Source organism: Ruditapes philippinarum, unplaced genomic scaffold (assembly GCF_026571515.1).
Source record: "Ruditapes philippinarum isolate M1 unplaced genomic scaffold, ASM2657151v2 ctg3272_1_1_1_1, whole genome shotgun sequence".
Lineage (NCBI taxonomy): Eukaryota > Metazoa > Mollusca > Bivalvia > Venerida > Veneridae > Ruditapes > Ruditapes philippinarum.
The window spans coordinates 79,895-95,277 of NW_026857958.1; the positions used below are offsets into that span (position 1 = coordinate 79,895).

General features: G+C 33.6%; 1 protein-coding gene across 1 annotated transcript in view; it reads right to left on the minus strand.

Moving 5' to 3' along the window:
- LOC132751612 (uncharacterized) overlaps positions 1–15,383 on the minus strand; it is an 82,294-nt gene that overhangs the window by 38,207 nt on the left and 28,704 nt on the right. Inside the window, exon 3 of the mRNA XM_060741799.1 lies at positions 7,745–7,769. Within this exon, the coding sequence (XP_060597782.1) occupies positions 7,745–7,769 (25 nt within the window). The remainder of the gene's footprint in view (positions 1–7,744; positions 7,770–15,383) is intronic.

Consider the following 15,383-nt stretch of genomic DNA (forward strand, 5'->3'; position numbering starts at 1 on the left):
TAGTTACATGCGACACAAGTTGAAAATTGCAAAATTTTACTAAGTCAAGGGCAATAACTCTAAAAATACTAAAAATATCCAGATGAAAATACCCAGGTGCACAACTAAACATACTGATCAACATTCCTGTAAAGTTTCATGTCTCTAGGTCAAATACTTTTTGAGTTACATGCGACACAAGTTGAAAATTACAAAATTTTACTAAGTCAAGGGCAATAACTCTAAAAATACTAAAAATATCCAGACGAAAATACCCAGGTGCACAACTTCACATGCTGATCAACATTCCCATAAAGTTTCGTTGAATTCCAGCCATTAGTTGCAGAGAACTACTCCGGAAACGAAATTCGGACGTTTTACTAAGTCAAGGGCAATAACTCTAAAAATACTAAAATTATCCAGACGAAAATACCCAGGTGCACAACTTCATATTGCTGATCAACATTCCCATAAAGTTTCGTTGAATTCCAGCCATTAGTTGCAGAGAACTACTCCGGAAACGAAATTCGGACGGACGGATGGACGGACGGACGGACGGAACCTGTACGAAAAATCAGCATGGCTTTTATGAAAAACAGGACCGATTCAGGCCTGTTTTGAACCAGAATTGGCAAAATCAGGGTGAAATAGACATGGACCCTGAATTTTCAATAAATCTCACATGGGAATTCAAGTATTTTCTACCCTGACACTGTCTTCATTTGGTAAAAGTCAGGGTGGAGGCAGGAATATTTGCACTTTGAAAATATTTTGACACAGATTTTACTGACTTTGAGAAATATAAGCAAAATCTACCCAGATATTTCAAAGTTTTCAAGAACCACTTTCAATACAGTCTTTACAGTTCTTCATTTCCAGCCTGATTTTTCTGACTGAGTTATTAGAAATGAATATTGCAATACACTAATTATACAGTTTACATTGCTGTTCAGACAAAATTAAATTTTAAATTCAGAAGAAAAATATTTTATAATGTCTATTTTTAGAAAGTATCACTTGATTTATGGTAAACTCCATTTAACAAAAATCTTCTCAGTTACTGATTTTTTAAAAATTAATATGTAGATTAATTTGAGATTATTTAGATCAACATGATTTATTTTTATCTATGAAATTGATAATTGTTATCAGTAATTGATTGTATCATTATTTAACTTATGGCAAACAATTTTTTTATTTCATGCATAATTTGGTCAGCAATAAGTAATGTTCAAGATTTTTAGTTTTTATCCACACTCTCACAATCTGCACAGAATCTCACATGTCTAAGGTCAGCTTTCAGTTTATATAAACAAATAACCTTCAAGTGGAACTTTGTACAGTATTTCAAAATGCTTTATGTTAAACTGGGCTATCTGGCAGATGAAAATACAGAAGTTACCACAGATTGACCGACAGCAGTTTAAAATCCAGAGCAAATATCACACCCTGAAAATTGTTTCAAGCATGGTCATTTTCTTTTGAAAGATTGGAGGCTTAAGTTGTGATTTTGTTTCAAATAAATCAACTTACACTTATATATATTAATATATAAATGAGTTTTGATAATTATATAGATAATGAGATTTAAGAATTCAGCTACCCCAGCTATACAGAACTTTCTTGGAAAATCTATTGTGAAACTTTAAAATATATATAACATGGAGCATAATAGATTGTGTTAAACCTCATTATTCATTTTGAAAAAAAATGGAGGGAAATTAGCAGCCACTTGTGACAGATAAATGGTAAGTTATAATTTGATTACAGTTCTTAATATTTTTAATTTTTCATAAAATAATGAATTTTGTAAGCCAAGTATTCTGAAAAGACCTTAAATAAATTTCCAGGAAACCTGTTTTAAAATATGGAGGGAAAATAGAAATTTTTCTAAATAAACTATACATTTTGATCATTCCAGTTTAGAAAAAAAAAGTCTTAAAATGAAATAAAAATTATAATAAAATAACATGATTGCATATTTGTTTTTTTTTGTCTTCTTTCAAAATTTAGGTTCAAGCTAAATATTTCAGTAACACGTGACAAGAGAATGAAAAGAAGAAAATGGTGTAGTTGGAACAAAAGAATACAATAGAAGAAATATTACTGGTAATTTTTATTTTCTTCATTTTCTATCAAAATTACTTTCAATTTTAATTATCAAAAGTATTCATCCCTGCAAATTTTATAGAATTAATGACTTCATAAAGTCAGTACATAATTAATGTCTATAATGCTGTAACTTCTTTAAAATAATTTCATCAATCATTTGTTCTTTTGATTTTTTGATTGCAATTAATGCAATATATATTTTTAAAACTACATTGTATGGACACATTTCTCTATATTAAGGTGTTACATTTTCTTTTAGATTAATATATGAATTGAAAGTTGTCTATAGCATATTCCTACACTGCTTTCATATGTTTACAGATTGTGCAGTCCAGATACAAGTGGAATTATGTAATACAGCTGACAGTTATCAAGTGGAATTATCAAACAAGAATGACTTTTGAAATGTATTTAATTGTATAAAAATCAAATACAGATAAGTGAAACAAAATTCTGAATTAATTATTATTTTGTCAAATATCATGGATGAAAATTTATAAGCAAATAGCCACCACTGAATTGTGAAGATGATCAACTCAGCACTATTTTCATCAAATTAATTTGTTTGTTTCTTATGAGCTACTTGTGATCACCTATTATTCTATTTTACATAATGCTCAGAATATGATGAAATTTATTTAAGAATATTTTCTTGGACTGGTTCTAAGAAGAACAGGAATCTGGGTGGATTTTTATTTTAATTTCAGGGTGGATCTGCAAAATTTTAGGGCGGGATAATAGAAGGAGGAAAAAGTCTGGCCTGACTTTTTATAAACAGAAATCAGGGTGAATTATGGCTCATTTAAATATTTCAAATTTATCCCACCCTGAAATTGCTCTCAATTTAACTAGAAGTAAATCTATTTTAAGAAATCTGTGTCAGTGAAAATTCTGCCCTGGATTTCCATTTCAGGGTGGTATTTTTTCTGGCTCATTTAAATATTTCGTTGAATCCACCCTGAAAACACTATAATATTGTATACTAAAAAATCTAAAAATAGATTTCTGTCTTCTCTATAGTCAACTGAATAGCTTAAAAAACCTGGCTGGGAATAAATGTCTTATCCCATGTCAAATCAGGGTGTAGTCAGGGTAGGCATTTTCGTACAGGAAGGACGGACGGACAACGCCAAAACTATATCCCCCTCCCGATTCCATCGGCGGGGGATAACAAGGACTTAGCATCTTGCGAGAAGAGTTATTTCTTTTGACTCACTGTCATAATTTTTGACATGTAGTAATTTTAACTTATAGGGAACTAGAATATTTGGTAACGGGTATTAAACAAATGTAATTTATTGTTTACATTTATATATAGCCTTGTTATGAGTCAATCAGTAGATTTGTGAATAAATTAGGGTATCATGCTATTTTAGACAGATTTACAATGAATACAAACTAGTCATGTCTAATATATAGACTGTCAGAAATTTTTATATAAAGGCCTCCTCATACGAAGAAAGTGGGAGATTTAAGACTAAACAGTGATACAAAATTGTTTGTTTTTCAGAACTAAAACATGTATGAAAACTTCTAATTATGAGGTTTGATATACATTCATAATTATGTTATATATTGTTCTGATGATATTTATTTTATATTGTAAAACCGAAAAAAAGTGCAGTATTATGAAAATCATTTTACTGGATTATTTATTGGAGTTGACATAAAAATTGTTTATTTATCTACATGACTTGTATCTTATATTTAATGCTTGTTAACATAGTATCTGGGATACTTTAATTGTCTACTCTCAAAAATGTTGTAACCTCTTTCTTTTGAATTTCTTCAACATATTTTTCTCACTTTTTCTCAAATCATAGAACTGAATTTACGTGTCCTAAACCAAGAGTGAAAACTTCTGACAATCAAATGCATAATTTGTTCAGGTTCAATACATTAAACATGGTGACCATGTGAATTATAAAGTATTTACATTAAGCATGTATTCTGTGCGGGGACACGCTTAACTTTTATACTTTTTCTAAAAGCAGACAAATTAATGGTTTAAACAAATCTTTAAAAAGAAAAATAAGTTAAAAAAAATGTTGTTCCTTTTCTTCAAAGTTTGGTAGATCTGTCTAGTAATACTTGTTGTTTTGTTCAAGTATGAATGATTTCCATAAAAAAAATGACAAAGTTAAGAAAATATAAGAAAAATTCAATCATATGACGGTCACGGTCATATATAAATTATTCAACATGTCCGTTTGGTCACAAGTGTTGTCTTGTCCACGTATGATACAAATCTGTAGATAAATAACAAAATTATGACAACTTAACCATAATTCAATTGTATGACCTTGTCGGTCAAGGTCATTGAAAACTCAAGGTCAAGGCAGTTCAGCCATTAAGAAGGACTTGTCCAAGTATGAAGATAATCTATTTTGATTAATAACCAAGTTATAGGCAATTATAACAATATATATATAAGTAGTGAAAATTCTATAATTTGACCTTCAGGGTCAAGGTCATAAATGAGTCAAGGTCAATTTTAGTTTGATATCCATGAATTAAGGTCCTGACCTAAAAGATGTTATTTCTAAATATGAAGTTAATCCATTTATAAATAACAAAGTTATAGCCAGATACAAAAGAAAAAAAGAAATTTTAAATAATTTGACCTTCAAGATCAAGGTCATTTATGATTGAAGGTCAAGGTCTTGTCTAGTAAGCTTGCAATTCTATCCTAAAAGATTGTTTTGTTCAAGCTAGAAGACAATTCATTTAAAATTAACAAAGGAATAGCCAATTATAGCAAAACTCAGCAAAAGATAAGCAAAATTTAGACATTTGACCTTTGACAAGGTCATTTATAATTGAAGGTCAAGTTTAGTCTAGTCTTCTAAAAGATATTGTCTCAAGATTGTTATCGCTAAGTATAAAGACAATAAACTGAACTTTTAAAAAGTATTAATCAAGGTTAAACGCCGCCATGACTGTTTTAATACATGTACCTCTATTTTTTCTTCAAAAATATGTCAAGCTTATAAAACTGGTTCATGTTTCCATAGCAACATTGTGACCATTAAAACATTCACATTCCTTATTGTGCAAAAAAATATGTAAAATCTACCATTGTACTAAGACCTTACAGTTTATTCATTTGATAAAATTAACAATAGTCCAGATTGCAATAATCTAAGAAATCCGGTAAATCTCGCTGTTTTGCAGTGTCAAAAGATATGAAAATTGTTTATATTACCATGGAATTTTTCGTTTATGAATTCATTTAGTGTTTAAATATCAACACCAACCTTACAAAAGCTGGAAGGAAAAAAATAAGTTGGCGTATTTTAGAATAAGAAAAACAATATTATGAGACCGAAACATGTTCAAAACGGCAAAAAAACGCTGAATTTAGCTTGGTTGCTATGGTAACCAAATAAATAAAATAATCGCCAAATGTCTTCTTGTTTCTGATTAAGCACAAAAATATGAACTTTTACTGAAATTTTGATGAATTTCTGACACAGGGCAATTTTTCACTCATGCTGAACCTAGCCCTTTGAACAATTTTGGTAGAGGACCCATAGATGATATCATATACCAAATATCAAAGCTAAAAGCCTTGTACATGTATCTTAAGACAAGAAGATTTTTTGAGTTTTTTCCATGAGTATGTGTATATAGTGAAAATCAATGACCCCCGGGGTGTGGCCAATTTTTATCCCAGGGCTATAATTTGAACAATCTTGGTAGAGGTCTACCAGACAGTGCCTTATGCAAAATATATAAGCCTCTAGGCCTGTGGGTCTTACGAAGATTTTAAATTACTCTTGATCATTCTTTTGGTTCGCCATGCAACCAGATTCTGAATGGAATCAATTTTTCGAACTTTGGGAAGCCTTCGCACCCCAAGGAAAATCCTGCAGTTTTTCTTTGGAAATGGGGACATGTGGTTTTCAAAGATATTAAGGTTCACTATATCAATCTATATAACACACACACACACACCTGTAGGTGAATCACTATATGCCATCGCAGATACTGCGGTGACATTACTACATTTCAAGTTTTATTACACACATTGTAACAAAACATCATTTTGGTTACTTTTTTTTAATTATAAAAAAGGGCATCGCGAAAATATGTGACAAACGAAATTTTGTCTATTTCCTGCAAAAACATCACATTTCTAGTTCTTGTTGGTTTTGATTATATCAGATTAAATATTTTTTTACTATTTTAAGATTATTATTTATTGAAAAATTTAATGTGCTTACTTGAAAGCAAAAAAATTTACGAGTGGCTGAGTGTAACTTTTTTTAAAGGAAGCTGGATCCTTTAAGAGAATTCTTTGCATCAGCCAGTGAACTATTATCGGAACAGCTCATGATATTTGCTTCTTGAAATTTATTTTCGAACATCGAGACTGGACGGTCACGAAATTATCTCGCACAACCTTGATTTTTATTGAAGGCCATGACGAGCTACTGAGGACTATTATTCTGCAGACCTTATAGAACGACCCTTGGGTAATTACGCATACAAGCTGGCTGGACTCAAGTGACCACTGGTGTTTATTGATTAGATCATGGAAGCAGACTTCTGCAAGTGGCTTACGGACTTTGGTAACAGGGGATGGGATGGATCAGAAGCACTGGCGGTGGGAATTTGGGTTGAAGCTTAAAGGCACACAGGGGGAGGCCGCGGGCCCGAGGGTGCTTGGAAGGCGGCCTGGGAAAGGCCTGGTATTACATATTGGGGAAAAGCTGCTACATATAAGAAATCAATGTCCCAGGCAGCCAATTTTGACCCAGGGGCCTTTTATTTGAAATCAACATCACTGGACACTTACTAGAAAATGTTCATGCCACATATCTACTGGTACTATTTGGGTTTATTTTATAATAAGATTAGTAAGTTTTTTCTTTGGCTAATATGGTACTGCAAAGTTCTGGCGGGGAATAAATCTTTAAACAGTGTTTTAAAGGTCAGCCACGAAGGAAAATTGTGTGAAGTGTTGATAAGAAGGCTTAGCGGTTTATGAAGGATGGTTTTTAAAGTAAAGTTTTACGGGATGGATGACAGAGGAAGAGCGGATCGGAAAAAGCGTCAGCCCGCGCGGCCGCCCGCCGTGTCACTTTTGTAAGCAAATTGAGCTAATAAATCCAGAAGCGAAACCCAGATATGCACACTTCACAAGCTGGAGTAACATGTACCGGTAGTTCCATGACTCTGGGGTCAAAATACTTTTTTTCGTGCCAACACAAGTTGAAAATTGCGAAATTTTTTTAATGGTGTCCAAAGGGGCAATAACTCCTAAAATTACTAAATAAATCAAAGCAAAGTACCAGGTACACAACTACCCATGCGACTCAACATTCGGGTAAAGTTTCCATGACTCTGAGGTCAAATACTTTTTAAGCAACATGCGAAGGACGTACAACGGACAGTGGCACAATGGAATAAAGGGGCTATCTTCTATTGTTATTATGGCTTTTGTTGAATAGAGGCCATGTGCCCCATATTTCTATTGTTAGGAATGAACTCTAGCTGATTCTCTTTCGTGTGTTCTCGTACTATATACAGTCTTAAACGGTCCCCTACTTCGTTAAATAAGCACAGAAGATGGACAATCTTATGCTCCCTAGAAGTGGGTCACAATAGACACCTTATTAAAATGAGAAACAAATGAAGACAAACATACCTAGGGGATGGTACATCTTCAGAACCTAAAATAGAAAAAAAATCAATTGTTACAGAATATAGAAAAACATGCATGAATTTAATTGCAAACACAATGATAAAACAAAAGGGCCCAGGATGGGGCCCTGGATCACTGCCCACACCAAAAATAAGTCAAAAGGTACGAAACTGGAGAGCGGGCGTCGTTTCACCCCAACAGCACAATTTGAAAAACATTAGCGACAGTTGTACATCTGAACAATTCTTGTGTACTCTACTCGAGAGAAATTTTTTGTAAATTTATTAGACAGCTTCAGCGCCCTGTTAAAGTAGACAGGTGAGCTGATATAACACATGACACGGTAAAAAGAGGAGGGAAACGAACAGTTTGAACTGTAACTCAGTTCCTTGGCAGATTATTTCAAACCTAGGGGTTTTTATTTGAACAAACAAATTGTAGACATCCACAAGATGTTTTATGCCAAATATTTATTATAAAGTGCTTTTGGATTTTCACAAGAAGATTTTTTTTTTAAATTACTAAATACATACATGTATAAGAAAAATCAATGACCCCTGGGGCCGAGCCAGTTTTGAACCTAGGGCTTTCATTTCGACAAACTTGGTAGACATCCACTAAACATGTTATATGCTAAATATATAAGCCTTAGCTCTTTTGGATTTTCACAAGGAGATTTTTTAAGTTTTACTATATACATGTACATGTAAGTATAGGAGGAAAATCATGAGCCCCCTGGGGGGAAGGGGCAGGATTTTGGACCCAGGCTTTATATGGTAAAACGTGTAGACATCCATAGAAGAAATCACAGAGAATCAAGGCCGACCCTTGGGAGGACATTGTCCGTCAGTGAAGTAACAAGAGGGCCATGCATGGCCCTGAATGAAAATACCACCTGTGTTATAAAAGCTCTCGCATGCCCAAGGTTCATATAATTAGTACTAGTTGTCTAATAACGAAGAGGCAATTTAAAATCTTAATCTAAAACTGATGATGCAAAAGCTCGATCAATATTTGCAATCTGAAATGAATTGTAAAAACGTCATGATGGGCCATTGCTTTATAAAAACAAGGTAAAAGATGTGACATTATGAGAGATAATCAATGACCCCTGGGGTGGGGGAGCCAATTTTTGAGTCCCCAGAAACCAATGTTATTTTGCCCATTTTGACCCCAGGACAGTTATTTAGAACAAATTTGGCCAGACATCCATTAGAAGATGTTTTCATGCTTAATATCTAAGCTCTAGCTCTTGGTTTTTTTTTTAGATTATTTTTGGTTTTTACTATATACATATTAAAAAAATCAATGACCCCCGGGGCGTAGCCAATTTTGAACCCCTGGCTTTTATTTGAACAAACTTGGTAGAGTCTCACTAGAAGATGTTTCATACTTAATATCTAAGCCCTAGCTCTTTGGGCCATTTAAAATACATTTTTTTAAGTTTCTACAATAGACAATGACATACTTGGATGGGGCCAAATTTGACCCTAGGGCTTTTATTTGAGCAAACTAGGTAGACATTCACAAGAAAATGTTTCATGCTTAATATTTAAGCTCTAGCTCTTTGGGTTTTTTTTAAAAGAAGATTTTTTTTTGTTTTCATTATATACATATAAGGAAAACTAGAACTGCCACTCTCATGGCATGAATACCCCCGCATACCACTTTATCATACAGTGGCCATTTAGAACTCAAGGACTACCACCCTGCCAAATCTGAGGTTACTAAGCCAGTGCATTGCTAAGATATGTATTCTCCATGCTTCAAATGTGAAAATTTTAAAATCAAGATTTTTTAGTCAATGCCCCTGTGACCTTGAACTTTGACCCAATGACCTCAAAAACAATAGGGGTCATCTATTAATCATGACTAACCTCCATGCCAAATATGAAGACTGTGGGTCAAAGGAATCTCAAGTTATTGGGCGGACAAGCTTTTTTTTAGTCAAGGTCCTTGTGACCTTGACCTTTGACCCAGTAACCTCAAAATCAATATGAGTCATCTACTAATCATGACTAACCTCCATGCCAAATATGAAGACTGTGGGGCAAAGGAATCTCAAGTTAATGGGCGGGCAAGGTTTTTTAAGTCAAGGCTCCTGTGACTTTGAACTTTGACCCAGTGACCTCAAAAACAATAGGAGTCATCTATTAATCATGACTAACCTCCATGCCAAATATGAAGACTGTGGGCCAAAGGAATCTCAAGTTATTGGGCGGACAAGCTTTTTTTAGTCAAGGCCCCTGTGATCTTGACCTTTGACCCAGTGACCTCAAAATCAATAAGGGTCATCTACTAATCATGACTAATCTCCATGCCAAATATGAAGACTGTCGGCCAAAGGAATCTCAAGTTATTGGGCAGACAAGCTTTTTAAAGTCGAGGACCCTGCGACCTTGACCTTTAACCCAGTGACCCCAAAATCAATAGGGGTCATCTACTAATCATGACTAACCTCCATGCCAAATATGAAAACTGTGGGTCAAAGGAATCTGAAGTTATTGGGTGGACAAGGTTTTTTTAGTCAAGGACCCTGTGACCTTGACCTTTGATCCAGTAACCCAAAAATCAATAGAGGTCATCTACTAATCATGACTAACCTCCATGCCAAATATGAAAACTGTGGGTCAAAGAAATCTCAAGTAATTGGGCGGACAAGCTTTTAAAAGTCAAGGACCCTGTGACCTTGACCTTTGACCCAGTGACCCCAAAATCAAAAGGAGTCATCTACAGATCATGACTAACCTCCGTGCCAAATATGAAAACTGTGGGTCAAAGGAATCTCAAGTTATTGGGCGGACAAGGAAAAACCGACGGACAGGGAGACGTCCAGACGGCCGGACAGACAAGCTGATTCCAGTATACCCCCCTTACAACTTTGTTGTGCGGGGGTATAATCAATGATCCCCAGGGCGGAGCCAATTTTGACCCCAGGGCTTTTACTTGAACAAACTTGGTAGTCACTAAATAGAAGATATTTCATGCCTAATATCTAAGCTCTAGCTCTTCAGGGTTTTTTTAAAAAAGATTTTATAAATTTTTACAATAGACATAATTATAAGGATAATAAATGATCCCACCGGGGCGGGGCCAATTTTGACCTTGATCTGAGGTAGTCTTAAACTGGGCTATGCATATCATCTCAATAATATAAATATTTCTACCAAATAATTTCATACAATCAGTTTAATTGAAACAGAGCGAAAACACTATTTTGAAATTGATACAAAATGACAGGGATCATTCTTGGGGGCGATTTCCGCGATTTCTCGCAAAAAATCACCAAAATCTCAGAGAAATTTGTGAAATGAGAGAAAATCTCACACGGTAATTTGAGGCGGAATATGTCTTTTCACAATCTAAAGAATGCTAAAATTTCACAAAAATATGATGAAAATTTCATGATTCACATCAAGAAGTTAATTTCAAATTGTTTATTAATGAAATCGGTGTAAAAAACTCCACAAAGTAGCCCAACACTTTGAATTATTTAGCCTAAAATAAATGCCGATCGGATCGGAGACAGCAAATTCACTGTACAGAAATACAGTATGATGGCTAGCCTTTATCTATCTATAAGTCGAGAATTTACACAAAACACTTTTAATTGATTTTAATAAAAATTGTTACACAGACTAACATAAAAATGGACATGTCAAAAATAAAATACCGGTAAAATTTGTCTTCTAAATGTCACATCAACCACGGTAAATTTTGCTGTAAAGAACAAATTTAAAAATTTTGTTTTACGGTTCCTGATGAAATAGCCGATAATAAATATTCTTTTATTGAACAAAAATATTTAATTTTATATAATTGCAATCAACAAAAGCTAAAATTGTGAATGTTTCAGCGGAAAACAGACAAATATTCATTTGTCACATATTTCCGCGATGTTGTGATTAAAAAAAGACCAAAAGGAAGCTTAGTCTTATTTAAAGGTGTTTTATAACACTAAAAATGATGTTTATGAATAAAAATTACTTTAGGTATTGTTTATTTTTGTGGATATGGAGATATTTGTCATTATGTGTTCAGGTCACATATTCAATGAATATATTTTAATGGAGGGAGGTGTGTGAAGAGAATCATAAAGGAAACAACATGTAAGGTTATAAAAAAATATTCTTCAAATCTCACTTCTGTACAGTACAGTGTTGTCCATTAGTAACATTGGCTGCAAATAATAGTTGCAGTAGATATCCTTGTATAATTCTTTTATATTTCAGAATAAAGTTGTTATATTTATTTTTCACAATTATAATTTTATTAGGTTTAAAAAATCACAATAGAAAAGGCATAGGATGTTTAAAACAAGAGCACCGCTAGGCGGAGCATTATATGCCCGAAAGTGATTTTTTTTTAGTAAAGATGAAGCATTCGTAAGACATGGGAATTAAATAAAGTATTACCTCCTTCAAATAACAATCCTCCTTTGAAGTTTCAATATTGTGGTCCAAATGGAACTTAAGTTATGCCCCAGAAACTGTTTTCAATTCTAAGGTAATAGTGACCTTGACCTTGTGACCCCAAAATCAATAGGGGTCTTCTACCCAATATGGACAATCATCCTATGAAGTTTGAATATTGTGGGCTAAATGGAACTTAAGTTATGCTCAAGAAACTGTTTTCAATTTCTAAGTAATAGTGACCTTGACCTTTGACCTTGTGACCCCAAAAACAATAGGGGTCTTCTACCTAATATGGACAATCATCCTATGAAGTTTGAACACTGTGGGCCAAAAAGAACTTTAGTTATGCTCCGGAAACTGTTTTAGTTTAAAGTTAATAGTGGTCTTGACCTTTGACCTTGTGACCCCAAAATCAATAGGGGTCTTCTACCCAATATGAACAATCATCCTATGAAGTTTGAACACTGTGGGCCAAATGGAACTTAAGTATGCTCCGGAAATTGTTTTCAGTTTTAAGGTCATAGTGGCCTTGACCTTTGACCTAGTGACCCCAAAATCAATAGGGGTCTTCTACCCAATATGGACAATCATCCTATGAATTTTGAACACTGTAGGCCAAATGGAACTTAATTTATGCTCCGGAAACTGTTTTCAGTTTTAAGGTCATAGTGACCTTGACCTTTGACCTTATGACCCCAAAATCAATTGGGGTCTTCTACTTAATATGGTCAATCATCCTATGAAGTTTGAATATTGTGGGCCAAATGGAACTTAAGTTATGCTCCGGAAACCAAATTGCTAACGGACGGACGGACAGACGGACGCAAGGGGGTATAACATAATATGTCCGAAATTCTTTCGGGCATATAAAAAGTGAAGACAAAAATCACTGTAATAAATATAGCTACAGCTTCTTATATACTCATTAGATAAACAATGTTTTTATGTAGTACAGTTATTTTAAAAAGTTAGAAATTTCCATATTTTTAACCTCGCCCATCATGAAAATTAAATGTCTCAAGAAAATCTAATTTCTCTCATAAAAATTTCTCAAATGAGAGAAAATCTCTCACTGAAAATCCTGACCAGAATGATCCCTGATTGACTAAGTGTGACCTTGACTTTGACCTGAGGAAGGTAAAACCTGCACATCGTCTCATTACGATTAACATTTCTGCCAAGTTAAGTTTGAATTTCCTTCCAAGTTCAAGAGATACAGACCAGACAGGAATTCCTGTATAGGTCTATATAATTCATTTAATCTCCAGGGTGGGGCCAATTTTACTTGTGTTCTGCACACCGTCTCAATTAATATACAGTCAAACGTGTATTAAGCGACCACGCAAGGGAAACAACCAAAACGGTCGCTTAATGAAACAGTCTCTTAAAGTTACATTAAATAAATATGTAAAAATATTTTGCCGTCGTCCTTAAAACCAAGCATTCTACTGTTTTATTCACCTTTTTAACAGTATTGTTGTAAATCTCATCAAATATTGTTCATAAATTACGATTTTAAACGGAAAAGCCCTCGGTAACACTAAAGTTCGTATACGAATTTTAACATGCAAATGAAGACCATAATCAGTTCATGTATGTGCTACGTCACAGTGTTATAGTTGCTATACAGAACACAGCAAATACGAGATTTTCATGTGCATACACACTTTAACCGTTTTAGCTTCACGGTGCACTTGGCATGGCGTTCAGGAATTAGTAATCATCTCATAAAAAAATTAAATTTGTATGAAAACAACCGTTACAAAGCGTTAATATACCGTTATATTAGGACTGCTACTTATAACCATGTTTGTTGATTTAATGTTGATGCACGGATGACCCGAAGGCGGAGTTTCTCATGCAAATTCCGATTTCGCCACAATGAGGTCGCAGATGTTTATGCTTATGAAACTCATTTTGGTTGCTTTGACACCATAATAAGATCTGGAGTCGATATGAAACAAAATTTACTAATGAAATGTCGCTATTTCTGTTTTTAAGAAATTAATTTAATGTAGCTTTAAGACAAAGCATTATAAACTAGAAATGTGTCCATAGGACACGGATGCCCCCACACGCCACTGTTCTGTCAATCTTATGACTCAAATATTTTTCTGGACTACATGTGCCACAAGTTGAAAACTAAAAATCAACAAAAGGCCATAATTCTGTTTAATTTGGTCGCAGCAAAAAATCCTTCCTTTACTACCATCTACACATTACGGTTGTTCATCCTTGGAAGTTTAAGCAAAATCTGCAATCCGGTTTAAGAGGAGTTGCGGTCACAAAATTTCTACATACCCGGGTGTAGATTTTCCGAGGTTTATGAAAAAAACCATGGAAACTGCTTCAAAAACCTTGGAAATAAACCAGTTTTACAAGGTTTTTTTTTAATTCCGAGGTTTTTTTTAAAACCTTGGAAACTTTATCCAAGGTTTTTGTATAAAAATCCTTGGAAATAAAAAAAACCTTGGAAACTACCTCGGAATTAAACACTCTGCCAAAAATCAGCTCGGAAAAAGCTTGGAAATAAGAACTTTGTCATTTTTTTGCTCAGAAAAGAACTTAGAAAATTTACGTAAAATTTGTTGGAAACACTTTGCCAATATTTAGCTTGGAAATGACCTCGGATAATTGAACTTAACTAAATTTCATCTCGGAAAATGTTAAGACATAATCATGATTTAACTTATAATGGGCATCAAAAGCAATAATCAACAGTTAAAGCAAACTAAGATAACAACCCGACTGTAGATTGCCAATGGATATTTTTTAATCCATGGTCAGAGCAAACAATTGTCCAGCAGCATGGAAAGGAGAGATTTGGTCCAGGGAATCAATTTTTAGTATGGACATTGTCAATGGCCAACTTCTTTTTCAATAAATTTGTAAGCCATTTTTTGGGGAGGAATCAATTAAAAAAATTTAAGTGTGAAAACATGGAAAAGTTAAATACAATGTAAATTCCTTGTTGCCATAAAATACCTTTTATTAATGGCTATAAAGGTATTGTAACTAATCAAAATAAGATAAAGATTATTCAAATAACTGATGATCAGAAAGACTTGAAAATTTTATTTTTTTTATTTTCATATTTTTTTTTATTATTTATAATTATTGTTACTAGATATCTTCTCCATTTTTAAGAATAGATAAAAGAGCAAAACTTATAATTATAGAAAAAGAAACAATCAGTGTTTATGTCTATTTGTTTCCAAATACATCAG